Source organism: Emiliania huxleyi (genome assembly GCF_000372725.1).
Source record: "Emiliania huxleyi CCMP1516 unplaced genomic scaffold EMIHUscaffold_68, whole genome shotgun sequence".
NCBI lineage: Eukaryota > Haptophyta > Isochrysidales > Noelaerhabdaceae > Emiliania > Emiliania huxleyi.
Genome location: NW_005196900.1, coordinates 45,034 through 72,569, shown reverse-complemented (window position 1 = coordinate 72,569; position 27,536 = coordinate 45,034). Strand labels below are relative to the sequence as shown.

At 68.3% G+C, this 27,536-nt stretch overlaps 8 protein-coding genes across 8 annotated transcripts; 3 read left to right on the top strand and 5 right to left on the bottom strand.

Moving 5' to 3' along the window:
• Nucleotides 1–563: 563 nt before the first annotated feature.
• On the bottom strand, nt 564–1,419 carry EMIHUDRAFT_452753 (hypothetical protein; the record flags this gene model as incomplete). The annotated part of the gene is made up of 4 exons (XM_005762333.1): nt 1,073–1,419; nt 893–933; nt 651–737; nt 564–584 (listed from the first exon to the last, which is right to left on the bottom strand). The coding sequence occupies exons 1-4, from the start codon at nt 1,392–1,394 to the stop codon at nt 564–566; spliced, it is 471 nt and encodes a 156-aa protein (XP_005762390.1). The 5' UTR covers nt 1,395–1,419.
• A 7,551-nt stretch (nt 1,420–8,970) lies between these two features.
• On the top strand, nt 8,971–10,267 carry EMIHUDRAFT_105379 (hypothetical protein; the record flags this gene model as incomplete). The annotated part of the gene is made up of 3 exons (XM_005762332.1): nt 8,971–9,723; nt 9,819–9,973; nt 10,180–10,267. The coding sequence occupies 3 exons, from the start codon at nt 8,971–8,973 to the stop codon at nt 10,265–10,267; spliced, it is 996 nt and encodes a 331-aa protein (XP_005762389.1).
• A 927-nt stretch (nt 10,268–11,194) lies between these two features.
• EMIHUDRAFT_105378 (hypothetical protein) lies at nt 11,195–12,764 on the bottom strand (the record flags this gene model as incomplete). The annotated part of the gene is made up of 2 exons (XM_005762331.1): nt 11,195–12,463; nt 12,570–12,764. The coding sequence occupies 2 exons, from the start codon at nt 12,762–12,764 to the stop codon at nt 11,195–11,197; spliced, it is 1,464 nt and encodes a 487-aa protein (XP_005762388.1).
• Nucleotides 12,765–14,168: 1,404 nt separating this feature from the next.
• On the top strand, nt 14,169–16,636 carry EMIHUDRAFT_437944 (hypothetical protein). The gene is made up of 4 exons (XM_005762330.1): nt 14,169–14,483; nt 14,579–15,227; nt 15,316–15,457; nt 15,587–16,636. Exons 1-4 carry the CDS (start codon nt 14,174–14,176, stop codon nt 15,923–15,925), a joined length of 1,440 nt encoding a protein of 479 aa, XP_005762387.1. The 5' UTR covers nt 14,169–14,173; the 3' UTR covers nt 15,926–16,636.
• Nucleotides 16,637–17,009: 373 nt separating this feature from the next.
• On the top strand, nt 17,010–18,771 carry EMIHUDRAFT_216054 (hypothetical protein; the record flags this gene model as incomplete). The annotated part of the gene is made up of 6 exons (XM_005762329.1): nt 17,010–17,174; nt 17,265–17,341; nt 17,414–17,501; nt 17,912–18,016; nt 18,555–18,620; nt 18,688–18,771. 6 exons carry the CDS (start codon nt 17,010–17,012, stop codon nt 18,769–18,771), a joined length of 585 nt encoding a protein of 194 aa, XP_005762386.1.
• A 321-nt stretch (nt 18,772–19,092) lies between these two features.
• EMIHUDRAFT_216052 (hypothetical protein) lies at nt 19,093–20,312 on the bottom strand (the record flags this gene model as incomplete). The annotated part of the gene is made up of 3 exons (XM_005762328.1): nt 19,093–19,146; nt 19,378–19,412; nt 19,961–20,312. 3 exons carry the CDS (start codon nt 20,310–20,312, stop codon nt 19,093–19,095), a joined length of 441 nt encoding a protein of 146 aa, XP_005762385.1.
• A 2,760-nt stretch (nt 20,313–23,072) lies between these two features.
• On the bottom strand, nt 23,073–25,020 carry EMIHUDRAFT_216051 (hypothetical protein; the record flags this gene model as incomplete). Its single annotated transcript, XM_005762327.1, has 6 exons — nt 23,073–23,082; nt 23,244–23,401; nt 24,186–24,279; nt 24,442–24,465; nt 24,549–24,610; nt 24,736–25,020. 6 exons carry the CDS (start codon nt 25,018–25,020, stop codon nt 23,073–23,075), a joined length of 633 nt encoding a protein of 210 aa, XP_005762384.1.
• A 1,188-nt stretch (nt 25,021–26,208) lies between these two features.
• On the bottom strand, nt 26,209–27,402 carry EMIHUDRAFT_437943 (hypothetical protein). The gene has a single exon (XM_005762326.1). The coding sequence runs from the start codon at nt 27,386–27,388 to the stop codon at nt 26,396–26,398; it is 993 nt and encodes a 330-aa protein (XP_005762383.1). The 5' UTR covers nt 27,389–27,402; the 3' UTR covers nt 26,209–26,395.
• Between the last annotated feature and the right edge of the window lie 134 nt (nt 27,403–27,536).

The following is a 27,536-nucleotide window of genomic DNA, read 5'->3' as shown; positions in this document are numbered from 1 at the left end:
ACGTCCGCAGACAAACTCGGGCCCGCGCCGGCGCTGCCCGAGATGAGGGCCTGCTGCTGCTGCTGCGCCGCCGCCGCCGCCGCCGACGCGGCCGAGGGGGCGGAGGTGGCGCAAGCGCTGGGGGCGGCGGCGAGGGGGTTTGAGCGCCGCCGCTCGTGCTCGGTGCGCAAGGCCTCTTCGGGGACTCCAAAGTCTGCGGCACCAAAGGCCTCGAGGACAGTGTTGGTCGCACTGGCCCTGGCCCACGCGCCGCTGGTGCGATCGGGCGGCGGCGGCTGCTGCGGCTGCGGCTGCTGCGGCGGCTGCGCCTGCGGCTGCTGCGGCGGCGGCTGCTGCGGCGGCGGCTGCTGCGGCGGCGGCTGCACCACCGTCGTCTGATTATGGGCGGGGAGGGGGGTGGCGGTGAGAGGGCTGGTGCACCTAGCGGCAGTGTGGGTGGTGGATGGCGGTGGGGAGTGCTGGAAGGGGGCAAGGGCGGCGCCTGTGCCTGCCCCCGGGAGTGGGGGAGGCGAGACTGGAGCCGTGCGAGCGTGCAAAGGGGCTGTGCTGCCGTCTCCCCCGCTCTATTCCCCCGGCTCAGTGCGCTAGGGGGGAGAGGAGGGTGGCAGGATGCGAGCCTGAGCGGCGGCGGCGGCGGAGGTGCCGCTCACCGAGTTGCTCGCGGAGCCCGGGGCGGAGCTGAGCGCCCCCGGCTGGAACAGCTGCGACAGCTCCATCGAGGTGAAGATTGAGGTGATCTGGCGGGAGAGCGCAAGGCAGTGAAAGAGGGAGGAGGCGGGCAGGCAGCGGTGCGACACAGGGAGGAAGTGCGAGGGTCGCGAGGCAGCGACATGGTGCGGCGAGGACGCGCAGCCAAGAGGGCAGCAAGGCAGCGGCGGGGAAGGGTGGGCGCCTCGTCCGTCGCAATCGTCAGGATCCGCATGTCGTCGCTCGCTGCAGAGGGCGTGGGGAGCTGCCATCACGGAGATGGGCAGGCGGCAGCGAGGGGGTGCGCCGACGCGGGCGGGGGTTTGGATGTGGTGCGCCGAGCCGGGCTCGCTCGTGCTGGCGGCAACGGGGGCAAGAGGCGCACCGACAGAGCTCATCGACGCCGCTGCGCGGTTGCGCTTGCGCGGGTCGGCGCCGAGGGCTGACTCGAGCCCGCCGCTCTGCAGTGCGTCCACACCGCGCGGCGGCGACAGCGGCGACAGCGGCTGCGGCGGCGACTGCGGGCTCCGCTTCTCCTCGGCATCGACCGCCAGACCCGCCGCGGTGGCGTCCGCCGCTCGCTCTGAGCTGTCCAACTCGCCGCTGGCCTCGTCAAAGATGAGGCGGTCCCAAACGTCTTTGGTGACCAGCTCCGCAACCTTGTCGCGCGGGTCTGAGGCCTCAGACCGAGACGATCCGGCCTGCATAGAAGACGCGGTCGTGGAAGGCTGGCTCTCCCTTGTTCCCTCCGGTGCCTACGAAGTCGTTCGCCGCAAAAAAAGTCGGAGGCCGCGGGACGGTATCCGGTATGTGTTCCCGAGTAGGGGGGGCGTTCCGCAGCTAGGGGGACCCACACCGCTGGGGAAAACCTGGCGCGCAGAACCCTCGGAGACCCGTGTTATGGCCCTGCGACCGCGCACCCCCCTTTCCCTGCGAACGCGCACCCCCCCAAGGGGAGATTTTTTTGTCCCTAGGGGTCAAGTCAGTCAGGCTGAGCCCATCGACAGCCCATCGACGGGAGGGTGGCCACCCTTCAGTTCCCAGACTGAAGAAGTGGCCTCGGGCCCGGCGCCCCGGCGAGTCCTGACAATCCTTGGCAACGCAGAAAAGAAAAATCTTTACCCGACCGCCCCCGGCTCAGTCAGTTGCTACGCCCCGCGCCTGCGCCCCTCTAGAGTGTCGCCGATCAGCGCGGCGAACGCCGAGGCCGGCCGCCGCATCAGAGCGAGCTGATACGGCCGACCGATTCGCCTTGGCGGTCGCCGCCTCCACCGCCGCCCTAGCAGCCTTCGCCGCAGCCTCGGCGGTCGCCGCCTCGGCGACGGCCTCAGCCAACACCAGCCACGTCCTCTGCCGCCTCCGCCGCCACCGTTGCCTCGCCCACCCTCGGGCTCGGCCCCGCCGTGGCGCCGAACCGAATCCTCTCCTCGTTGAGAGCGCCGCGAGAAGCCTGAGCATCCCCTCCTTGTCCAACTTCGCGGGCTTCTCACTGCCCCGGCGCCCACGCCTCGATCTTCTTGGGCAGCAGCTGGTTCGACAGGTCCTCTCCGTGGCCCAGGCAGCCACCTTCGCCCTGGCCCCACGTGAAGACGGCACTGTCAGCGGTGAGGGCGAGGCTGTGGCGGACCCCAGCGGACACAGCGACGATGCGCTGGCCAGCCAAGGCCTCGACCTTCTTCGGCAGCAGCTGGTCCTGCTCGTCGCCGTGGCCCAAGACGCCAGCGTGTCCACTGCCCCAGCTCCAGACGGCGCCGTCGGCGGTGAGGGCGAGGCTGTGGCTGTGTTGGCTGGAGGCTCCAGGCGCGACAGCGACGACGCGCTGGCCAGCCAAGGCCTCGATCTTCTTCGGCAGCAGCTGGTCCTGCTCGTCGCCGTGGCCCAGCTGGCCATAGCCTCCATAGCCCCAGCTCCAGACGGCACCGTCGGTGGTGAGGGCGGTGCTGTGGTACTCTCCAGCCGACACGGCGATGGCGCGTTGGCCAGCCAGCAACTCGATCTTCTTCGGCAGCAGTTGGTTCTGCTCGTCGCCGTGGCCCAACTTGCCAAAGGCTCCATCGCCCCAGCTCCAGACGGCGCCGTCAGCGGTGAGGGCGAGGCTGTGGCGGGTTCCAGCCGACACAGCGATGGCCCGCTGCCCCGCCAACGCCTCGACCTTCTTGGGCAGCAGCTGCTGCTGCTCGTCGCCGTGGCCCAGCTTGCCAAAGGCTCCACCGCCCCAGCTCCAGACGGCTCCGTCGGCAGTGATGGCGAGGCTGTGGAGGGTCCCAGCCGACACAGCGACGACGCGCCGCCCTGCCAACGCCTCGACCTTCTTGGGCAGCAGCTGGCGCTGCTCGTCGCCGTGGCCCAGCATGCCTCGCCATCCATTGCCCCAGCTCCAGACACTGCCGTCAGCGGCGAGGGCGAGGCTTTGCGCAGATCCCGCCGTCACACTCATGGCGCGCTCACCACCGAGCGGGGAAGGGAGGCGGGTCGGCGTGTTCAGCCGCGTCACGCCCTCGCCGTGCCCGAGCAGTCCCGGCGTCCAGCTCTCAGCCTTTCCGCACGACGAGAGCCGCCCCTCGCCGTCGATGAAGAGGCTGTGGTTGCGGAGTGCCGCCGCCCTCGCCGGCGGGTTGGACTCGCACAGCAACGCAGCGAAGCACAGCCACCGCACGGCGCAGCCCTCGCCCTCTGGCTGCGCCGGCAGCTCGAAGCCGCGCTCTCGCGCCCACAAGCGGATGCCCTGCTCCGCGAGCGAGTGGAAGGGCAGCGAGACGGCCGCGACGCGAGCGATGTCGGCGGGGTCGCAGCGAGAGAGGGCGCGGACGAGGAGCTCCGTGGGGAGGTCGAGGAGGCGGATGGGCGGCGGCGTGCTCGGCGAGGGCGCGGCGTCGGAGGAGGCGGGGGTGAGGCGGCGCGAGCGGCGGCGCGGCGGGGTGGACATCGATCGCGAGAATTTCCGGGGAGATTTGCGTGCTTTTTTCTTTTTTGGTCCTCCACCTCTCTACTTCTTCCCGTTCATCGTCGGGTGGGTCCGCCTGTCTTCCCTGGCGACGAGGGCGCCGCCGGCAGAGAGCGGCGTCGAGCGACCTATCTGGCCCGCTGGGTGCGCGCTTCTTAGCTCCCCGGCCCTGGCTGGATGTGAGGCTGCCGACTGCACTCCAAGTGCTCTAGCTAAGTAGGCTGCCGCGAGTCGACGCCGAAGGTGCCGCGAACACGTGGAAGTAAGGCGAGCGGCATTGGCGGTGGCGGAGGGGTGGGCGGCGGCAACGGCGGCGGAGGCGAGCTGGGGAGGGCGGCGGCGGGCTCGCGGGCTCGGCTGAGGGAGGCGGGCTGGGTGGGTGGGCGACGGACGGCGGCGAGGCAAGGATGGACGGTGGTGGCGAGGCAGGCGGCGACGGGCGGCGGTTAAGATCGTTCTTCTTCGTCACTTCGGCCAGGTACGCTTCGGAGGTTTTCTAAACTTGCCGCTCGGATGTCTTGAAAGCGGGCACTTGACAATCAAGTCTTGAAACGACCAGCCTAGTCTCTCTCCATGCGCTGTTGTTTGCCACTTCGTCGCTTGGCGTGGCGAGGGAGGGGACTGCGCAACCGCGGAGCATGCTCGCCGAGAAGGATGAGCTGTCCGCGGCGCTGCAAATGCTGGCGCCCTTCCAGGACCTAAACTCTACGCTGCAGGGGCTAAACTCGCGCCATACCCTCCCTTGGGTTGCCTGTTTTCTTTCTTTCTTTCTTTGCCCATACCCGAAAGAAAGAGAGGGGAGCTCGCGGGAGAGGTGACGGGTGAACTAACAGGTAGTGGGGAAGGCAGCGGTCTCGGGCACCGCACCCGTGGCCGTGCTGGCTGCCCTATGCTTGCGGGCCTCCGGCGGGCCTCCGGCGGACGCCTGGCGGCGTGGTGCTGCGCGCCGGCGCTTGCGCGCCATTCGAACGAAGGCTCGACTGCACCTGCAATGAATCTATTTGGCCCCCATCGTACAGCTCTCGCGGAGGAGCAAAGGACGCCCGACTAGCGCTGCGCGCGGCTGGGCAATAAAAGACCGCTCACGCAACGCGATTTCTGTGTCGTTGGGGCGGCTTGAACCACGCCCGCATCTACTAGACTATTCGCGCCGCTGCCCCCGGGCAACGAGCGCCGCGGTCTCCTGCTTCGTCGCGCGGGCGTGCTGCTCCGCGCAGCGGCCTGCAGCGCCTCCGCCAAGGCTCCGCCTGCCGCGTAGCCGGTGCTGTTGCTGCTCGAGAGGTGCACCTCCGCCGCCACCTCCTCCTCCGCCAACGCTGGAGGCTCGCCGACCGCCCGCGCGTACGCCACCGCCGCCTCCACCGCCGTGTCGAAGCGGCCAAGGTGGACCGGCTTTCCGGCCACCGTGTGCCTCGCCTCGAAGCGGCCGGTCGGCTTGCGGTGACGGTCTCTCCCGGCGGTGACGCCCTTGTAGCCAGTCTCGCCGCTCGAGGGGTGGAGCCGCAGCCCCTCCGTCCGCCCGCTGCACCGGCGCCTCCGCCGCCAGCAGTAGAGTGAGTAACATCCAACAGTGCGCTAGAATATAACACACTACTCCCACTTGAACACTGGGGGCTCCGACTGCCGCTCGGGGCGGATGCCGAATTCGAATGACAGGCCGTAGAGCGCGATGCAGACAGCGTCGACCGCGTCGGAGGTCGCATCCGGCGGCACGGTGATGCGAAAGCGCGCCTCGAGCGCGGCCTTGTAGGCGTCCTTGCCCCACGGCGTCGCCGCGGCCATGCCGTGTGGGTTGTTCGCGGCCGGCCACTTTCTCGGGTTGTAGTGAGTGAACGGGACGCCCGCCTTGGCGCAGGCCATCTCGATCACGGCACGGTAGCCAAAGTTGCACAGCGTGGGCCGGTAGCCCTTGCTGCCGTGGTACTCCTCATAGAAGACGTGCTTCGCCCCGGCAACAGCCGCGGAGATGTGGTCGAGAGCCGCGTTCAGCCCGGCGCCTGGGGACCCTCTGTTTTCCTTTTTGTTTTCCGGGAAACCTCGCCGAGCCCAAGGCCCGCTGGGTGCGCGCTTCTTAGCTCCGCCCCGGCCCTGGATGTGAGTGAGGCTGCCGACTGCACTCCGCACCAAAAGGCAAAAGTGCTCCATCCCCAAGGGTAGCTAAGTAGGCTGCCGCGAGTCGACGCCGAACGCGAACACGTGGAAGCAAGGCGAGCGGCATTGGCGGTGGCGGAGGGGTGGGCGGCGGCAACGGCGGCGGAGGCGAGCTGGGGTGGGCGGCGGCGGGCTCGCTCGCGGGCTCGGCTCACGGCTGAGGGAGGCGGGCTGGTGGGCGACGGACGGCGGCGAGGCAAGGATGGACGGTGGTGGCGAGGCAGGCGGCGACGGGCGGCGGTTAAGATCGTTCTTCTTCGTCACTTCGGCCAGGTACGCTTCGGAGGTTTTCTAAACTTGCCGCTCGGATGTCTTGAAAGCGGGCACTCGACAATCAAGTCTTGAAACGACCAGCCTAGTCTCTCTCCATGCGCTGTTGTTTGCCACTTCGTCGCTTGGCGTGGCGAGGGAGGGGACTGCGCAACCGCGGAGCATGCTCGCCGAGAAGGATGAGCTGTCCGCGGCGCTGCAAATGCTGGCGCCCTTCCAGGACCTAAACTCTACGCTGCAGGGGCTAAACTCGGGCCGGCGCGATGCGGCACCGCGCCTGACTCGCCCGCCATCGCTATCCATGTGCGGCACATCGCCCTCCTCGTCGTCGCTCGAATCGATCGGATCCGTGGCGGGCTCACCGCGCTCCTCCTCGTGCGGGAGTCACCACTCCTCCGCCGCTGCTGAAGTCTTCACCCGCGCGTCGAGGCCGCCGTCTGGCTTTGATGGCGCGGCCGGCAGTGACGCCGCCAAGGGGCAGACGCTGCTGCAGGCGATCCTGCTGGCGCACTTGGTGGACGAGTCGCCCCCTCCGCACAACCATGCAGAGATGCTCCAGAGGTGCGAGCACCTTCGCATGGAGGCGGCCAGCAGTCTGCGGGTGCGGAAGCTAGGATGCCCGCTGCCAGCCCACACGGCCACAGAGCCCCGCCCGCCCACCGCTCAGCCCACTGCCACCGTGCCCACGCCTTTCCCGCCCTTCTTCTCTCTCCGCGGGTGTCGCGCGCGCACAAGCCCACCAGCCCGCTTCGATGTGTCCGGCAGGTCGGGGGCGGCGTGCCGGGCCCTTCCATCGAGGAGCCCGAAGAGTTGCCTGCGAGACACTTCCGAGAAGAGCTGCGGGCGAGCCCGACGGCCGTCGGCGCGGCCTACAGCGGCGAGCTAGGGAGCGACGCGCCATCGCCGCCACGCCTGAGATTACCCGCCGCCGCGTCACCCGGGGCCGACCTCCTGGCTCTCCATACATGGGTCGCGCAGTGCCGGCCCTAGATGCCGAACTCCACCAGGGCCGCGGCCCAGCAGCACCGAGCGGAGAGATCGACCTGACCTTGGGCGCCCATCGAGCGATCACGCCGCCCCCGACCCCCGTCCCGTCCCCTCCCCGTCGAACGTAAGGTGCTTCGACTACCACGACCAAAACTTTGTCGCCACGAAACCGGACGTGCTGCGGATGCTCTCACTGCAGGTACCCCCGCCCCGCACCACCACACACACCCAGAGGGCTACAACAGTGCTCCCCCGCGAGGAAGCCAAGCTGCCACCGCGCTTCTTTGCCTCATCAGGCGGCAACCGGCGAGAAGCGCAAACGGGTTCTGAGCTGCTCAGAGTAGTGCCAGCAGTTGTGTGAAGTTTTGTGTGTGCTGCACGCGCTACCATCGCGGGTGTGAGCGCTCAGTGAGCCTGATGTGGACATGTGGAGCGTCGACATCAGGGGCTTCGAAACGCAGGTGTACACTTTTGAGTACAAGTGTCATTCACTTGCACGTGTATGTCTCGCACTCTCGCTTGCGGTCGGTAGCCTCGCGCCCGCGGGGCCCGCGGTGGACCCCGCGGGCCCCGCGGTGGGCCCCGCGGGCCCCGCGGTGGCGGCCGGTGGGCCCCGCGGGCCCCGCGGGCCCCGCGGTGGGCCCCCGCGGGCCCCGCGGTGGGCCCCGCGGGCCCCGCCAGTGATGGCCATTTACTGGTATAGCCCCCCAGAACAATCAAACACTCTACGGCCAAAACAATCAAATTGTGGTAAGATTTACCACGACTTCTGATGAGGCAAAATCTGACAAAAATCGAAGAAATCGGCAAAATGCCCGGTATTTGCCAGGTATACCCGCAAAATACCCGGTATTGTTGCCAATTTGGCTGAATTTGGCCGCAAACCAGCCTCTAGACTCGGCTCAGATCCCGAAAAATTGATGATTCCATTGAGTTTCGTAATTTACCATACCACTCTCTGCTCATACCATACCACTCCCCAGGAGAATCAAATAAGTGGTAAATACCACTCTTTTACCAGTAAATGGCCATCACTGGGCCCCGCGGTGGGCCCCGCGGGCCCCGCGGTGGGCCCCGCGGGGCGGGCCCCGCGGGCCCCGCGGCGGGCCCGTTTACGTGAACGATTGAAGGAGGAATTTTTCAACGCCAAGATAAAGGGTGGCTAAGGGCTCTGCCCGCAAGGCGCCCGCGTCGCCGACGCGGTACCATTGACTAATCCCGGGATTCACACCCACACGACCAAATAGCGAAAATCCGAATACCGAATACCGTGCAAAAACCACGGAATGTGTAATGTGTGTGAGACGAAGATGGAAGAACGGTAAAACAAGTTTGGGTGTTTGGCTAACTCCATATAACATGACATGGACATGGACATGGACATGGACATGGACATGGACATGGACATGGACATGGGCGATCCAGCGCTTCCTTCGAGGGGCGGCCGCGCTCTCTCTCCTTGCACACGACACCACGGCCGTTTCTAGAGCTGTCAAACGTTGGCTGAAATCCTCAACGTTGTTCAAGTGTTCTCCCCAGCCCAAGCTGTTACTGTTTGTCCTGTTGTTACTGTTGAGAGCCTCGCGAGCGGGCGCAGAAGGAGCTCGCCGTGACACGATGCCGGGCGGTGGTGGTGCTCTGGCGACTGTGCACAGTGGGCAAAGTCAGGCTGCAACAGGGCAGCACGATGGTAGTGCCCTGCTGCAGCCTGGCCTGACATGCACAGGGCGAACAGAGACACTACTATCGTCTGGCGCTTGTCACCGAACCTGGGCGAACTTCGACCGCCGCCAAAGCTGGCCACGAGCACGCAGCGACAAAATGCTGAATGTACGGAAGTTGAGGCTGGTCGAGAGGACGAGGCTGCGAACGCCGGTTTTGTCGATCCTGCACCCCGGGGGAGCCCCGATGTTGAGCTCTCAACCCTAGGCATGTCCCGCGGCGAGCGTGCGCTCCTCCTCCGGTTGGCTCTAATCCCCACACTCGCCCACGGGACGAGCTGCGATCCGTGCGGCGCGTCTGCCTCCTACACCGAGACCATCGACACAAGCGGTACGCACCACAAGCGAACCATCGTCAGCAACGGTTGCCCAAACCACTACAACCTGTGCACCGGTAAGAGCGGCGCCGCGGGGTGCGGCGCCATCGGCGAGGAGGGAAACGCGAGTCAGGCTCGCAAGATCACCTATCACATGGACATCCCCGCCTACCCAGTTCTCGCGACAGAGAACGACGCCAGGCCTGAATGTGAAAAGGAGACCATCGCGATGTCTCTCAATGGCGTGCCAATCTACTCGGGTGCCGTGGGCCCGAGCGACTGCGACATTCTGGACCTCGACGACGCAAATGCCAAGTGGACCTCCTTCGACTTTTGCGGCGGCCACGCTCGCTGCTTCGGTGGCGAGGGTGGCGGCAAGGGCGGCGGCAAGGGCGGCGGCAAGGGCGGCGGCAAGGGCGGCGGCAAGGGTGGTGAGTGCAAAGGCGACTACCATTATCACTTTCCGCCGTCGTGCCTCGAGACACAGATCGGCAATCTGACTGACGGGCACTCGCCCCAGATCGGCTGGTCCCTCGACGGCTTCCCAATCTATGGGAGACTCGGCCCTGGCGGTGTCACCATGGAGCACACAGCGCAGGGTTGCACCGGCACCTTCTGCCTGGACGACTGCTCGGGCTTCGAGATGGTCCCCCCTCTCCCCTCCCTCCCTCGCCATTACCCCTCCCCGCCGCTGCCCTCACCCCACCTGCCTCGCAGCGAGCGTGACCGACCACCGAGCAGGAGATCCCCCGTCGCACCTCGCAGGAGATCCCGGGCCTCGATGAGTTCAAGTATAGGTACTACTTTAATGGCCCTCTGTCCGACCTCGTCTCCCTTCCCACAAACCCCAAGCCGTCCGCCTCCGATTACCCCTTTGCCATGAAGTGCTACCGCGGGTGTACCTATGCCGACCTGTCCGCCGGGGCGGGCAAGTGTAGCGGGGGGTCTTCAGGCTACACAAACGCTTACACGGCGAGAGCGCTGGCTGGAGTGACGGACATCTTCTACTCGGAACCCTCGATGGCCGCTGGTATGGGCTGCACGGCGGCGTCTCCATCCCCTCAGCCGTCTGCCGTTCCCCCCTCACCACCGCCGCCTGCAGCTTCTCCCTCATCGCCGCCGTCGCCATCGCCGCCTCCGCCGTCGCCATCCTCGCCGCCACCGTCGTCGCCATCCTCCTCCTCCTCTAGCTGCGGTGCCGGTTGCATTGGCGGCATCATCGGCGGCTGCTTTGTTCCCGTGCTCCTCCTCGGCCTTTGGGCGAGGGGGGCGTTTGCCTCAAAATCCCCGTCCCCTTTTTTAAAGCGGCAAAAGGGGGTCATTCCGGGCTCTGGGGGGGAATTCCCCGGGGGGCGAAGGGGCTTCAAAGATCAGCCCTTTCCGGGCCGGGATGCCCCCCCTCCCCTTGGGCCTGGTTTTTGCAAAATCCCCCAAAGGGGGGGGGGGGTCCTTTTTGGACCCAACCCTCTTAGGCCCCTAGCTGGGGAGTTTGGTTTTTTTTTTTTTTCAGGGTTTCCATGGGGGGGGCCTAGGGGAGGGGGGGATGGCCCCCCACCGTGAATGGAAAGGGGAACCAGGGCCCCCCCCCCGCCCCGGGCCCCCGGGAGGCCCGAGGGCGTGGAAACCAAAATAAACCAGGGGCGGGGCGCCAATAATAGGGAGTGGAGCAGCCCCCCATGTTGGGCCCCTTTTGGGGAAAAAGCCCCCCCCCCCCCCCCCCCCCGCAGGACTTGCTCGATAGCCTCGCCAAGCAGGACGGCTAGCGGAGGGGGACGAAGCGGGGTGGAGGATGAGGAGGAGGTTATGAGCAGGAAAAAAAGAAAGGTAAGAAAAACACGGCCAAAAATGTCATGACATCGATCTCGCTCATCACACATCAGGCTGGTGGCCGAGTGTACGCGCTCTGTCGTAGTGGCCTCGTTGGCAGACGGCGGCTGAGCGGCTCGGCTGACCGGGTGCAAGGCGAATCATGGTCTAGTAGGCGTGCCAACTACGAACTAGTGTGAAGCGCGAACGCTCCGTCCTTCGCGTGGCGAATCATGGTCTCCTCGAGGGCGGAGATGAAAGCCTCGGCAATGTTAGATCAGACGCAGCTCCGCGAGTGGGGGTCGGCAGACTCAAGCCCGCGTGCAGCAACAGTGGTCAAGGGCCTGACCGGTCTCCCCGCAGTCGGCCGCTGTTTTCACGGGGACGTCGCGGTGGATCTCACACCGTGCCCTGGAAGGGAGCAGACCGCGGGGTCGAGGGAACCACTCGAACGCCTTGCAGGTGGCATCGTCGAGGCACCTTTCCGCGCACGCGTTAAAATTGGTGATGCCCCGGAGGGCGGTGTACTGGCCAGTCTCGCACGTCGTGGTCCGGCACCCGCCCTTCTTGCCAAAGCCGAGGAAGTGCCCGGGCGGGCAAGCCAGCCCACCGGGGATGCCCGGATAGCACTCCTCGGAGGCTGGCGGGGCGGACGGCGGTTCGGCTGGAAAGTCTGGCGGAGCGGAAGGTGGCGAGCTCGGCGGTTCGGCGGGAAAGTCTGGCGGAGCGGAAGGTGGCGAGCTCGGCGGTTCGGCTGGAAAGTCGGGGATCGGCGGCGGAGATGGCGAGGCCGACGGCGGCGGCGGCGACGGCGAGCCGGACGGCGGCGGCGCAGGCGAGGCGGAGGGAGGCGGCGGCGTGGGCGGCGGCGGCGACGGCGAGCCGGACGGCGGCGGCGCAGGCGAGGCGGAGGGAGGCGGCGGCGTGGGCGGCGGCGGCGACGGCGAGGCGGACGGCGGCGGCGCAGGCGAGGCGGAGGGAGGCGGCGGCAGAGGCGGCGGCGGCAGAGGCGGCGGCGGAGACGGCGAGGCGGACGGCGGCGGCGGCGACGGCGAGGCGGAGGGAGGCGGCGGCGACGGCGGCGACGGCGGCGGCGGCGGCGGGTGAGCCACCTCTCTACGGGTGAAGGTGGCGAAGAGGAAGTTCCGGCCCGAGTCGTAGCCGTTGACTCCTGGCCCGACGGTGTACATGAGGTAGAAGTTCGACGTGTTCTTGTACTGGAAGCAGGCGAACTTCGGCATCGTCCAGCGGAAGGGCATGTACCAGAGCTCACTCTCGGGCGTGGTGCCGTCGTTGTTGGTCGCGGCATCGGGGTCCAGCCGGTCCGAGGTCCCCGACGACGTGTTGTAGATGCCCGACGCATTGTACTTCTCGCCTGGGGTGCAGCTGATGTACTCGAACGGGTTGCCGTTGTTGGACACATTCGCGACCCAGGCGGAGTTGACGGTCTCCCGGAACTTGTTCCTGTGGTACCTTATGGTCTCGTCTGGGTGGTTAGCTTGGTCGGGATTCGGCACCTTGTTGCACGCGTTGCTCGTGTCGAGCAAGCCTTTTGCGGGCGATTGCCCAGGTATGGCCAGCTGAGGAGGAGGAGGAGGAGGGGGGCGCAAGCGGTCAGCGGAGTGGCGTTGGGGCTGGTCGGGTGGGGCGGACGGCGACAGCGAGGGTGTTGGGGGGCGCTGGCACCGAATCACTTGAGCAGCCAGCGACGGCGTCGCTTCCAGGGAAGCCGGCCATGTTGTTGACGATCTCGGTGGAGAAGTCAAATTCGAGTCTCAAGCCATCCTCGCGATCAGCGCTCGGCCGTCGTCGCTCCGAGTGCGCACCGGCCGAGAGGCCGATTGCCGACAGCAGCATGGCGGCGTGCACCCTCGATTCCATGTTGTTCCGCCGGCCATCCTCAGGATGGAATTAGGCGGGCGGCTTCGTTTTCTTTTTACCTACCTCCGGCGGTGCCCTTTCTTTGAAGACAAGTGCGACGGTCCACAGCGTCCGGCACTAGTCCTTCTTCACACGGCCATCGCATGCGGGTCTTCAGCAGACCGGCTACCGGGAACTACCGCGGAAGCCTTCACACACACACTCCAACAACAAACGGGCAGCCCGCGGCCAACCCTTCGACCACAAGAACGGCCACGGCTACGTCATCAGCAGCGCCGCGCGCCGCTCGTGCCGCGCGAGAAGGTGATCAGTCAACGGCGGGCGCCTCGCCAGCACTGACTGCCTGTGGCGCACCCGTCAAAATGTGCGCACACCTCCCGCCATCTCCGCCGCCTCCGAGGCCACTGGCGCCATGAGTGGTGTCTGCGCCGTCGCCGTGGGGGCCTTGGCCGGCTTGATTTGGCCTCAAAGTCAGCTTTGCCGCCCCGAGCGCCGAAAAAGCGTCAACCGCGCAACGGCGTGACGGAGAGAGCGACCGCGCTGCTTCTGCGAGCCGCTAGGAGCCGAGCCGATGTCTATCCGAAGCCCCGCGCGCGTCGGTCGCGAAGGGCCCGCCGGGGATCCAGTTTCCACTCCTCTGTGAGCCTGCCGATCACCTAGCCGCGAATCCCAGCCATCGAGCAACGGGAAGATTCCTCGCTGACGGCCGCGCCGTTCGACGCGCCGCGCCCGGATCGAGTCAGCACTTCCTTGTAGTACAGCGGACCGCCAGGCTCGCCGTTGAGAATGGCATCGAGGAGAAGGGCAGGGCGCCGTTGAGGGCCTCGGCGCGCCGTTTGGTGCCGGGGAGGCGGCGGAGCAGGGGGCCACGCCGCCGCCGCTCGGGCCTGGCGACGCGCACCCTGCGCGCCAGTCGGCGCACTGGCAGTACTGCACCAGCCAGCACGGCGTGGAGCAATGCATCCAGGGCATTGTGTTGGGCGCCAGCCAGCATGCCTCAGCACAGAGCAAGAGGGCATGCTTCGCACCCTGGCGCAGCACCAACTCGCCCCCAATCAGGCACTCTCACCACTGCACAGCCGCCCACGAGCGCCTGCAGCTGCACTGCTCAACGCGCAAGCTCAGGAGCCTCCCCTTGTTGTCGCAGCTTTGTGCAGTGCAGCGTGCGAGCAGCGCAGCGCCAGGCCGACCCGTGGCACGCCCGGGCGGCTGTGGGACGGAGGCCCGCCGAGCGAGTGCGAGCCGCATCGGCGGCCATGTCTCCCGCCGCCGCGAGCGAGCGGCGCAAAGAGGCAGCTTCGCATGCTTTGAACCGCCGGACGATGTTTTCTTCTTTTCGACTAGTGCCAGTGCGAGCCAGTCCCGTGCCCACTGTCCCTGCTTCATCCCAGCTTCATCCCAAAACGAAGATGGACTCCACGCTGAAAACCGCGCTTCCCAAGATCAATATTCTGGGACCGGACGACGCGGGCTATGACGAGGAACGCATGCGGTGCTGGAACAAAGACGTGATCCATCGGCCGGCAGCAATCGTGCAGCCGACCACGACCGAAGAGGTGAGCCAAGCTGTCAAGGTTGCATCGAGCAAGAAGCTGGACTTGGTCATCGCTTGCGGCCGGCACGGCCATGATTGCATGAAGGAAGGCGCGATGGTGCTGGACCTGGGCAAGATGACCGAAGTCACTGTCGACAAGAAGTCGATGACCGTCACTGTGGGCGGTGTGCAGCTGCCTCACCGCAGCATATGCCCCTCACCTGCACGCACGCATCTTGAGCGCCCGCCCGTCCGCATACCGGCCGCATGCTGTGGGCAGGCGGAGCCCGCCTCGGTGACATGGACAAGGTGTGCCAGCAGCACGGCGTGGCGTGCGTGACCGGCACGAACCCGGACACGGGCGTCGTCGGCCTGTCGACGCACGGCGGCGCCGGCTACCTCTCGCGCCAGTACGGCCTCGCCGCCGACAACTTTGTGGCGGCGGAGGTGGTCACGGCGAGCGGCGCGATCGTGCACGCGACGCCGGCGAACGAGCACAAGGACCTGCTGTGGGCGGTCGCGGGCGGCGGCTCGAACTTCGGCGTGATCACGGCGCTGACGATGAAGGCGCACCCGATGGACCACGTCTACGGCGGCCTCGTGATCAACGTGGCGCCGACGGTGGCGATGGCCACGCGCGTCGTGCGCACGTGGCGCGACTGGATGCCCACGCAGCCGCGCACGGTCTCGGTGATGTGCGTGCTGCCGTGCGGCGCGCCCGTCGTGCCGATGGCCGTCGTCGAGAGCGACCAGGCGCTCGTCCCGCAGGCGGCGGGCGCGAAGGCATCATTGTCGTGCTCGCCGGCGCTGCAGCAGGCCTTCGGCTCGGGCTGCGGCGCGTTCGGTGCGTGCGTGTCCGTCAAGATGCTCGGGCGCAAGCAGTACCATACCGAGCTGCAGCCGCAGCTCGAGGCGATGCAGGCCGAGGGGTGCGCGCCCGCACGCACGCAGACGCCGCCGTGCGAGGAAGTCTGCTCTCCACGCACCACACCCACTGGGCCTCCCACGTCGCTGCAGGCACCACTACATGTCCTCCGTCAACGTGCCGCACCTGACGGACACGATGGTGGACGCGCTCGTCGCGGCGGCACGCGTCGACCACCCGGGCGGCGGCGAGATCATCCTCTTCTCGCTGACCGGCGCAGTGGCGGACGCGAAGGTGCGTGCCTTGCCACCACCCCGCCATGCCCGATGCCGTGCCGTGCGCGTCGCCGTGTGATGCGACGCCGTGCATGCAGCGCGCACGCCTCCGTGCTCCGGTACACGCTGTGTGGCCCTGCGTGGGCAGGTGGAGTCGGTCGCCTACGCGGGAGCCGGGCGCGGGAAGAGCACGGTGTGGATCGTGATCATTGGCTCGTGGAAGCCCGACGCCGACGGTGCGAACCGCGCCAAGACGAAGGCGTGGGTGCAGCGCGTGAAGGAGGAGATGAAGGCGCTCGGCGGCGCGGAGTCGGCGCACCCGCTCGAGGGCAACATGGACGCCGACCAGGGCGGGCTGGTGCAGCAGGTGTGGTCGTCGAACGAGCTGCGCCTGCGCGAGATCAAGGCGAAGTACGACCCCGACAACTTCTTCAAGTGCAACCGCAACATCAAGCCGACCGCCGCGGCCTACCCGGTGCACAGCTGAGGCAAGCTTGAGCGGCTGCGACGGCGCAAATGTTCCAAACCCGGGTCATCTAGAAAACCCCGGCTCTATGAAATCAACATGGAGAAAAGAGCATGGCGTACACTACCTTCGGTGCGAGTCCACACCATAGGGGCTATCATAGGCGCACCGATTGCCAACGACGTCGCATGTAGAGTCATGTCTCATGATTTGCCTCTCCACTAGCCGTAGCAGCCTGTGTGTCTGGTTGCGCCCGCGTGCATATGCCCCTCACAATCGCCTCTTCCTATCTCTCTTCACAGTTTCTCGCCAGTTCTCGCAGAGACCTTGCGCGGTCGTAATCGTGCGATCACCCCCCATGTGGGTGCCCTTTCAGTCATTCTCTAGTGAATGAATTGAAACTCGTCCCCAGTGGATGTGTCCGATTTCCGACGTCCCTGCCAAAATGTGCGTGACGTCCGATCCTTTGTAATCGTCTAGAGACGCTGGATACATGAGCACGGAGCAGGCCGCTCCCGGCCCCACGCTGCGCCCACGGCCGGCGCGGCCGGCGCAGCCGCGGCCGGGAGCTCAGGCGCTACCTCGGTACCGCTCCGCTTGCGCATGGTAGCGGCCTACGGTCCGCATCCTGCCGTCCGGACAACCGAGCCCAACAATCGGGCAAATCGCAACTCTCTTTTTGCGCAACTCGCTCGGCCTCGGGGTTTCTTTAAGCCTTTTAGTTATTGTTGGATATGTTGGCAAAACAAGACACAGAGCTCACACAGAATCGCAATTCCTGGGGTCCTTGTGGGTTGTGGCGGGCCACCCTGTCCAGAGAGAGAGGCATTTGCCAGTGGCAGTGCGTGCCAGTCCCGGTGCACGAGGCAAAAGAAAGAAAAAAGCACGCGCACAGAACCCAAACGAGGGATAGGTAGGGGAGGAGGACAGGGTCCCCATCTGCATGAGTATAGTGTCGTGCGAGGGGGTTGTAAAATTCTTTTGATAAAGAAGGAGTGTGAGGGATGTCTGTGAGCTCGAGAGCGATATGCCATGTCCGCCCCGCGTTTGTTTTCATAACATCGAAGGCAAGCACAAAGAAGAAATCCGAGCTGCGTTTTTGGGTATGGCGGCGGCCGCCTCCTCGTCGCCCGCCGCCTCCTCCGACGCCGCCGAGTGCTCGCTGCTCGGAGGGCCCTTCGCCATCTGCGTACAGATAGGCCTCGCCGCCGCAGCGATTGCCACCCTCGTCGTGAAGCGACACACAGAGCGGCCGCGACGGCCGTGGCTGGTGTGGTTCTTCGACGCGAGCAAGCAGGCGCGCTCGCCCTCGCGCTGACCCCGCGCGCTGCCTCGCCACTGCCGCTGCTGCACCGCGCAGGCCTTTGCGGGCTTCTTGCAGCACTGCGTAAACCTCGTCTTTGGCGTCGCCTTTGCGGCGTCGGGCGCCGCCTCAGAGTGCCGGCCCCCCAGCCCTGCCCGTCGTTCCTTGGCCACGGGTGTGGCTGACATGGCCCCGCACGCACGCAGGTGCGCGTGGTACCTCACCAACTTTGTCATCTCGGTCGTGTGTGGCGTGCTGCTGCTCAACCTCGCCATGGCGGGCTACAACCGGTCCGTGCCCTCACACCGGCGAGCACACCGACCAGCAGCACACACCCACCGGCGTGTGCGGCCCGTGGGTGCGACGGAGAAGAGAGGAGGGGCCGTGCGGCCTCGGGCGGCCCCGAAGCGCCGCTCGCGACGCCCGTTTCATTAGCGCACGCGCCTCGCTGGCACACACGCGCTCCTGGCTGCTGCTGGGGCGTGCTGGCTCCCATGCGGCCACCGCACCTGCCGGCTGCACGCCGTTGCGCCCCGCGGCGTCCCGGACCACCCCGTCCAGACCCCACCTCGTCACAGGTGCGTCGACCGGTTTGGCCTGCACCTCCTGCGATCTGGAGAGTACGGCGCGCCCCTTTAGATGGCGGACATGCACAGTGCCTCCTCCCCCACTCATGCCCAACCGCACGGCGGCAGCGCTCTCAGCCAGTGCAGCGCACGCACAACCGCTCGCCGCCGCTCCGGGCAGGCAAGCCGCCGAGCTGGAGGCCGTGGCTGATGCAGATGCTCGTGTGGGGCTTCTTGGCGTCGGTGCGAGGAGAGAGACACCTCCGAGACGCCTCCGAGACACCTCCTAGACACTTCCGAGGCACTTCCGAGACACCTCCTAGACACCTCCTAGACACCTCCGAGACGCTTCCGAGACACCTCCGAGACACTTCCCTGGCGTCGGTGCGAGGAGAGAGACACCTCCAGAGAGCGACACGCGCCCACCTTCGAGACGAGAGTCTCGCAGCCACTGCCAGTAGCGCGATGGGTGCCTCCGCCAGAGCGCTGTGTCGCCCGGCGCACAGAGACCCGGCCCCGCCCCGCCCCCGCCCCCGTCCGCCCCGTCCGCCCCGTCCGCCGCTGCACCGCCCTCACCGCCACCCATCTCCGCCTGCCGTTCCACCGGCCACGCGCCTCCACCGGCCACGTCGCCTGTGCCGCCACCTGCTCCTGGGCACCCTCCCGACCCCGCCCTCCCAACCCCCTCCGCAGGCCGAGAAGGTCGCGACAAGCGCTGGTCGTCCTCCTTGCGCCTCCGGCCGAGACGCGCCCCGCGAGGCTCCACCGCCTCTGCACATAGGTCGTGACCGCGGTCATCGTCATCCTGCCGCTGCATTCGGCGCTGGGCCTGCGGCGCGCGCGCTCCGTGAAGAGCCCGCCCCCCCCCCTTCACACGTGCATCCTGTGAACAGAGATTGGATGCCGTCGCGCAGCTAATAGAGGCGCCAGTCTACCACTACCCGAAGGCGGGGCTCTCTAGATACTTCATGCCCGCTTCCTCACCGCCGCCCTCGTGAGTCCACTGCCGTATCGGGGCTGCAGCGGCGTTTCCGAATGCTTGTGCATTGCGTCCATTGACGCAACGCACGCCTAACTCCCGCCTCGCAGGTGGAGCTTTTGCTGGTGATGGTGTTCGCGCCGGTGGCCTCCGACGGGGTGTGGCAGCGTGGCGTGACACGATTGCGACGCGCGCAGTGGTGGGTCGTAGGTCATACTGAATGGGCTCTTCTTCTGGGCCATCGACTCGTTGATCATGCGTCGCACGGCAGGGCGAATGTCGGGCGCCGAGGCGCGCCTCTCCATCCACCCGCCGCGGCCGCCGCCGCCGCCGCCAGATCCTAAAAGTCATGCGCCGGCAGATCCTGTAGGCCGACGACGCGCGACAGCCTCTGCTAGAGGAGGGCGCGGTCAAGAGGACGGCGGGAAAGGCGGCCGCCGGCTCGGATTGATCGCTCCGCGCCCCGGAGTCCCGGTGCGGGGGTGAGGCTGGTGTGGGGCAGGGTCTCTCGGATGTCAGAGCACAATGGCGCAGAGCCAGAGGAGAGGGGCCCGCACGCCCGGCGGCGGCGCCGGCGCCCACCTGACCGTGTGTCAACTTATTCGATGCTTTTCAAACGTAGTACTCCGCCCCGCTCTATGCGTTTCATCTGGTAACACCCTCGCGCGGTGTCGCGGACTGCACCGCCGCCGCTAGAGACGGCCTCTCCACATGCACATCCGCCGCCTCCGCCCCTGGCGCGCCCGGCGCCGCAGCCACGGCCGCCCTTGCCGCCGCCGCCGCCACCTCCCCTGCCGCCGACACCGGCACCTCCGCCGCCGCCACCTCCCCTGCCGCCGACACCGGCACCTCCGCCGCCGCCACCTCCCCTGCCGCCGACACCGGCACCTCCGCCGCCGCCACCTCCCGTGCCGCCGACACCGGCACCTCCGCCGCCGCCACCTCCCCTGCCGCCGACACCGGCACCTCCGCCGCCGCCACCTCCCCTGCCGCCGACACCGGCACCTCCGCCGCCGCCGCCTCCCCTGCCGCCGACCCCGGCGCCGGCTCCGCCCTCGGCTTGTGCGTCGGGAAGATGCGAGGACCCCCGTCCACAGCTGGGCGCGAGGCTGGTGCCGTGCGTCCCTTGGCGCGCTTGACGCGCGGCGCGCCGCCGTCGCTGCCAGCGCCGCTGTCGCCGTGCCGCGCCCGCCGCTTAGCAGGGGCACTGCTGCCCTTGCGCCGAAGCGGGGCCTTGCCCTTGCTGCTCCTCGCCTTGCTCTCCGTGCTACCCTTGGACGCGCCGCCGCCCTTCGCGGCCTTGGCCGTTGTCGACTTGGCTGCCGCCGGCTTCGTTTTCGTCGCCTTGGCCGCCTTGCCTCTGGCGCCGGCACCGCCCTTGCGGCTGCGGCTGGACCCCCCCTTGGCCCTCCCCGGCGCGCCCTTCTTGCCGCGGGCCTCGGGCGGCGCCGCGCCTGCGGCAGAGGCCTCCTCGATCGCGTCGAACTCGTCAATCTCGTCGGTGGCGCCGATGGCGTCCGCCCCGACGTCCGTCCCCGACGCCCACAGAGAGGAGAGCATTCCGCTCGCCGCCGTCACCGCCGTCGACGCCTGGCTACGTGCCCGCGACGCCGCCCCCGCCGCTACCGCCGCCGCAGAAGCGATGCCTTCCGAGGCGGCTGTGGAGGAGGGAGCGGCGGCGACCGCCAGCCGCCCAATCACGCCCCTCGAGACCTCGAGAGCACCGCGCGCCAACCCCTTCGGCGCGGCGTCGCCCTTTGCGGGCCGCGTGCGCTTGCCGCCCGCCTTGGAACGGCCGCGACGCTTCGCCGCCCCACCGCCCGCGCGAGCCGCGGCAGCCCCGGTCGGCGACGCGATCACGCCAGCCTCGTCCGAGAGCAAAACGCCGCCGCCGCCGAGCGCCCGCTGCGCCCGCCGCTCCGCCGCCCGCTGCCGCCGCTGGCGCGCCGCCGCGCGCCGCCGGGCGGCGTTTGCGCGCGCCGAGGCCGCCTCGGCGGCGGCGGCGGCGGCGGCCGGTGCTCCCGCGTCGACTCCCTCCTCGAGGAGTCTTCGGAGCTCGGCGACGAGAAAGGAGGCGTACGCGGCCGACTGCTGCTGCGCGGCGGCCGCCGCCGGGTCGTACGGCACCAGCGCGCGCGCCTCGCTCAGCGGCCCGCCGACGGAGATGGTGGTGGTGATGCGCACGGGCGGGCCGCCGCCGCCACGGCCGTCGCCACCGCCGCCCCCGGCAGTCGCCTCGCCGCGGCCAAACGTGCTCGCCAACGCCGCCAGCACCTCCGGGGCGTCCGGGTCGGCGGCACCGGCGGCGGCGGCCACGCGCAGCGCGAGCTGAACCTCGTGCTCCTTCGCCATGGCGTACGCCAGCAGCTGCGCCGTCCGGAGGGGGGGCGCGTACACGGCGGCGGGTCTCCACGGCGCCGCGTCGTGGACAGCAAGCCTGCCGCGTCCCTTGCTCTTGCGGCCTCGCTGCTCGGCGGCGCGCTTCTGGCGGCGTGGCCGCCGTGGCGGCGGCGGGGGCGCCGGCGCCGCGACAAAGTAGGAGATGGAGGAGGAGAAGGCGCCGCGCAAGCCCGCCCCCGCTGAGCCGAAGAAGCGGGACGTCCGCCCGCCGACCGAGCCGCCAAACTCTGCGATTGCCGCGGCCGCCTGTGGGGCAGGGGTGGGAGACGCGGCATGAAGGAGGGGGAGAGGAGGGGAGGCGGCAGGCGGCGCAGGCGGCAGGCGGGAGGGGAAAGGACGCGGCGTTAAGGAGGGGGAGAGGAGGGGAGGCGGGAGGCGGGAGGCGGGAGGCGGGAGGCGGGAGGGGAAAGGGAAGCGAAGCGAAGCGAGGCGACGAGCGAGATTTGACGAGGCGAGGGAGGCGAGGGGGGAGACGAGGGAGGAGGGCGCGCCGCCCTCCCGCCTCGGCTCTCTCTCTCTCGGCTAAACTCGGCTAAACTCGCCTGCCGAAAGTCGTCAAAATCCTCCGGGCTGAGCGACTCGATCAGGCCCTCCGCGCCGCCGCCGCCGCCGCCACCCTCCGCGCCCTCGCCGCCGCCGCCCTCGTCGCCGGCGCGCACCGGCTGCAGCGGCTCAACCGGCCGGTTCAGCCAGGACGACGTGCTCTCCCAAAAGGCGCCGACGCCCTCGCCTGCGCCCACGACGCACGCGCATGGACGGCGCGTTCTCTCTCTCTCTCTCGCTCGCTCTCTCTCTCTCGCTATCTCACGCTCGCTCTCGCTCGCTCGCTCTCCCTCCCTCCCTCCCCCTCCCTCCCCCTCTCGTCACGGTGACGGCGCCTCTTCGCGGGGAGAGGCATCGTCGCCGCTCGGGCAGCGTGGCACCGCTCTCCGGCCACCTCGGCCGGATCTCGGCCAGATCTCGGCTGGATCTCGGCTGGATCTCGGCCGGATCTCGGCCGGATCTCGGCCAGATCTCGGCTGGATCTCGGCTGGATCTCGGCTAGCTCCTCGCTCGTGCTCTTGAAGTAGCCGCTAATCCGCTCGGTCGCGCGCGGCGGCAGCGGCGCCGTCGGCTGCAGCAGGTAGAGGAGGACGCCATCGACGCGGTCAGCCGTCGCGCCTTCGCCCTCGCCCTCTGCCGTGCCGCCGCCCCCCTCGCGGGCCTCGTCGCCAGAAGCGCCTCCCCCGTCCGCCCGGCTGGACGCCGTCTCTTCCGCGCGCCGAGCCCGCGGCGGCGGCGGCGGCGGCGGGCCCGCGGCGCGGCGCGCGGCGGCGGCGGCGACGGCGGCGCCTGCCGCGCGCCTGGCCGCGGCGACCTCTCCGGCCGCTGCCTTGCCTGCGGCCGCGGCCGCCGACTGCGCGCGCGCCGAAAAGTCGAGGTAGCGCTGCAGCTCGCCGACAACGGCGCCGCCCGAGACGCGCTCTCGCCGCACCAGCCAGCCGGAGCGGGGCCACGCGGCGGTGGCGGCGGAGCTGCCGACGCTCTCACTCCCGCCCTCGCCGCCCTCGCCGCCCTCGCCGCCCTCGCCGCCCCCGCCGCCCCCCTCTCCCGCAGCGACCCCGTCTCGCGCAGCGGCGGAGGCGGCGACCGCAGCGGCCGCCCGCGCCGCGATCTCGCCCTCGCTCGCGCGCTCCCACCCCTCGAACACGCCGGCAGTCGCGTTGCCGTGCGGTGCGAACCAAGACGCCGCGGCGCGGCCGCGGCCGCCGCCGCCGCCGGCGAGGAGCCCCCCCTCTCGCAGCCACTCGCCCTGCCACGGAGACGGCCTGCCTGCCACAGTAACCCCCGGCGCACCCGCGGCCGCGCCGAGCTCAGCCTCGAGCTGCCGCCGCTCCGCCGCCGTGAGCGCGCGGGCACCGAGGACGATCGTGGGCGCGCTCAGCTCGACCTGCTCCAAGGGGGGGGGGGGGGGAGCGAAAGGTTGGGTGGTGCCAAACCGAAAGTGGCGTAGAGATCGCACCCTGCGCAATCTCGGGCAATCTCGCGCCTCTGCCTCAGGGCCCGCCACCCTCCCTTGGGAGACGACACTCTCCGCACATCTCGGCACACTCTCGCGCCTCTGCGTCGCGCGAGAGCAGCAGCGCCGCGGGGTGGTGCAGCCTGGAGAGCGCCGCCCGCCGCGCCGCCTGCAACTGCGCGGGGCCGAGGGCAGGCTCGTCCAGGCCCAGAGCGCCCCAAAAGCCGGTTCGCTTCAGCGGGGGCGGCGCCTGTCCGCGGGTGCGGCAGGCGTGAGGAGGCGGCGAGCACAGCAGCCGGCGAGGGCGCGGCGGCGGGAGGGGAGAGGAGCCGCGAGAGGAGAGGAGAGGAGAGAGGAGAGAGGAGAGAGGAGAGAGGAGAGAGGAGAGAGGAGAGAGGAGAGAGGAGAGAGGAGAGAGGAGAGGAGAGGAGAGGAGAGACGAGAGAGGACGATAAGAGGGGATCGCGCGCCGGCGCCGCCCTCGTCATCCAGACGGGTGGGCGCAGCTCGATGCCAACAAGAGAGAGGAGCCAGCGCAGCAGCCTGTGCCAGCCCGGGGCAGGTGGGGAGGCAGCCGAGAGGCGGCCGAGAGGCAGCCGAGAGGCAGCCGAGGTCGCCTGTGTCGGGCGGCGGCGGCGGCGGCGGCGGCGGCGGCGGCGAAGAGGGTGGGGTGGTGGGGTTGGGGTGGGGGTTTTGGGGGGGGTCAGGAAGACAACGGCCCGCGCGAGGGAAGAAGCAGCGAGTCTAGCGACCGCAGAAGCTCGCAGCAGAGGCCGGGTGGGGACGCGCCGCATTCGAGGCTGGGTGGGCCGGGAGTGTCTCGGGCGCGTGTGTCCGCCTGAGGTAGGCGGTGAGCAGCACGCGGAAGACCGCCTTGCCACCTGAGCAGCGGCCGCGCGGGTTCGGGTACCGCGGGGTACGGGAGGGTGGGTTCGGGTACCGTGGGGTAGGGGAGGGCCTGAGCACAAGCGGCTGAGACGGCCCTCCCCCTGCACCGCCCCCTCTCCTACGACCTCTCCTACGACCCGCCGCACTCCGACCCTCCCGAGGCGGCCACCCGACTCGCCGCCGCTGCCCGGCTCGCCGCTGCCGCGCCGCGAGAGGCGCGGCCGCGGGACCGACTCGCGTCTGAGACTTGTCCAGCGACGCGCGCGGGGGGGGTCCGCTGGCAGCCGCACGTCACGGGAGCGTGTCTGAGTGCATGGCTGGGTGGTGTGCGGCTGGGTGGTGTGCGGCTGGGTGGTGTGCGGCTGGGTGCGGCTGCCGGGCAGCCGCGAGCAGAGGTCGAACCCAAAGGCCGCGAGGTGCATCAGCCTATCTCGGGGCAGCCTCCGGTCGCCTCGGCCGAGTTTGGGAGGGCAGAGGCCGCGAGGGAGCGTCGGGGCCCGAAGAGGTACGAGCCGAGCCGCTCGCCGCGCAGGCCGACGTACGCCGCCGCGAGGAAGGACGTCGCCGTCGCCTTGGCGCGGCGGGGGCAGCGGCAGTGAGGGGCCGTCGGGGCGAAGGCCGCGGAGACGCGGGAGGCAAAGGGAGGCTTTGAACGGGCGCCCTCTCGGCGGCATTCTATTCTTCTTTTTCGGTCACCATTGTGAATGGAAGCCGCTCGGTGGAAGCCATCAGTTGCAGCTGGCGTCCAACGCCGCGCAGCGCGACGAGGGCGGCGTAGTGGAGTGCGGAGCCGAGGCAGAGATTGACGGCGAAGTCGGCGGGCTTGAGCAGCAGCCGCAGCAGCGACGTCACCGCGCCGAAGAGGAACCAGAAGGACAGCACGAAGAGCGTCGCGGCGGCGCCAATCCGCGGCGGGATGCGGAGCGGGTTGCGCAAGTACGGCTGCGCGACGGCGAGAGCGCGCACGACGAGCCGTGTCATCGCCAGCGTCGACGTCTTCGACGAGGAGCGCAGCCCCGCCGCCGGGTCGCCCTCTGGTTCGGCCGCCGGCTTCAGAGGAGCAGAGGCGCCGGCGGTGCCGGCGGCGGCCGGGCGAGCGGTCTTCGGCAGCGGCGGCTTCTTCGGCGGCGCGGCGGGCCCGCCCCCGCTGTCGCTGGCGACGGCGCCAGTTGCGAGGAGCAGCAGCAGCAGGCCGCCGCGCAGACGCCACATGCCGACGCGAAAAAGTAACCCGGCGCGCGCCGGCCCGCTGCGGTTTCGAAAGCACTCCAAGTGCTCCAAGGCGGGCTGAAACTAACAGTGAGTTGCGGCCACGCACTGGCGCCCCCCCAGCACGCCGACCCGAGGTGTACCCTCCGGCCACCTGGGAGGGGAGCGGTGTCCGATTTTGGCCCATTGGCTTCACCAGGATGGATACTCGAGTACAAAGGTGGCCAGCCCTTGGTTGTGCACCTGCGGCGCGAAGAGGAGGTGATCTCGTCGGACAACGGTCATGCCGAGAGCGGGCGCAGCGCGGAAGAGGGTGCGCAGCGCGTCGCGGCCGCGCGCTTGGGAGCCGGGGAGATGGCCGGAGGGGGCGGGACACCTGCATGTCCTCGAAGCTCCCAGCCGCATACGCAAGCCGACCGAGCCGCGAACGGCGGGGAGAGAGTTTGGCAGGGTCAGCAAGGACCGCGATGGCGAAGGACCCGATTTGGCACAAAGGGTGATTTTAGTTTCGCATCGTGGGGGGGCAACCGCAGGAGACTCCCAGAGCGTTACAGACCCACCGGGCCAGGGTCGTGGGCCCCAAGTAGGCGTACATTCTGAGATCTGAGTGCTGGACTGGGGGGGTCCGGGGGGCTTGCCCCCCGGGAGAAAATATGTTATTTCTTTTTACGCGTTTTATCACACAAATCGCGAGGCACAAGTTGTTCAAGAGTCAAGAGCACTGCTAAATTGTACAAGTCCGGCCGAAAAGAATTTCGCTCTCCTCACTCGCTGGGATCTCCCAAAGCTGCTCAGGTGGCGCGGCGGGGGCGCTGCTTACGGGCAGTGAATATTATGTTGCGCATTAACTGGCCAGCTGCTTGAGCTTGTAGCGCGAACTTACGGATTCTTACGGCGATGCCGTCTTCGGTCGGAAACTAAGTGCTCTCTTCGAAAGTGGAAAGAGCTCGCGATGCCGCTCATTTTAAGTATAGTAACCTATGGGTCCCGATCAAGGGATCTCAGAATGCACCCCACCGACGACCTTGGGGGCCCATGACACTTCTGCTCTCTCGATCCACACTCGACACTTCCTCGCGGGGCACCCGGGCAGTCCACAGAGTGTATGACAGGGGTAGGAACTCAGGTACGGGACACATCGGCCATCTCACATGCCGTGGCCGTATGTCGCCATCACCACGTCGTACTCGGGGCGCTCCTCCCAGGGAAGCGCGTACGTGCCGACGACCTCGTAGCCGCTCAGGTCGGTCCGGCCGTGCAGAAGAAAATGGCCGATGTGGGAGACGAGCTCGGAGCTGAGGCGCTCAAGGCCAGAGTGCTCACCGTCTTCGGCGTCGTGGCTCGAGGCGAGTAGCAGCACCTTCATGCGTGGCCAGTGGAGGTCCACGCGCACGCCGCGCATGATCGAGTTGAAGTGGCGCACCGAGGTGATGTCAAACCCCTCCGGGCTTACCTCAGGCACGGCGGAACTCGGAGGCGCGGGCTGGCAGTGCTGGGCCACGAGCGCCACTCGAGTCGTGCCGTGCTGGGCGGAACTCGAGGACGCTACAAGCACGCGCTCCTGCATCGGGCAAGCGACGTGGAAGCGTCTGCGGTACAACTCACGCAGATGGTAGAGAAAGTTGGCGTCAATGGAGTTGGCGTCAATGATGCCTGGGTAACGATGTCGTTCAATGCCAGTTGGAGGCGGGCCCGGAAGCTGAATCGCGCCTTCAGAAGGCAGAGAAATCGTGAACCGCGCCGTCTCGTCATTGAGTCCAAGGATTTGGTGCGAAGCGGTGCAGCGCAGTCCGGCGACGTGCGTGTCGAGCAGAGACAGGAACGCGCCGTTCAATGTCGTGTCGTTCAGAGACGTGCCAGCTTCAACGCACTCAGCGAAGACGTTCTCGATCAGGTGGTGCACTGAGCCGTGCATGAAACCGAGACGCTCAAGCATCAAGCCGCCCATCATCCGCTTGAGTCGCGCGGCGTCCCGCTTCTCTTCATCCGTCGGCATCGGCAGCCGGTTGCGACGCGCCACGCCGGCCATTTGCTCAGCCCATGCATCTTCCCGCGCGTCGCCCAACACGTCCATCACGCCGCTCAAATCAAACACCCCCAGAAGGGACGGACCAAAGATATCGTCTGGTGCGGCAGCCATCTTGATGTCTCGCACCTGCTTTCGCTCGCTGCAGTGTGACACCCAAAAGGTGTTGGACAACGGTGACACGAGGGCTTGGGGGTGTGAAGGGCATAACCATGGTTGCGTGCAGACAATGGAGATAGAGCAGCCCCGGAGCGGAGGCCCG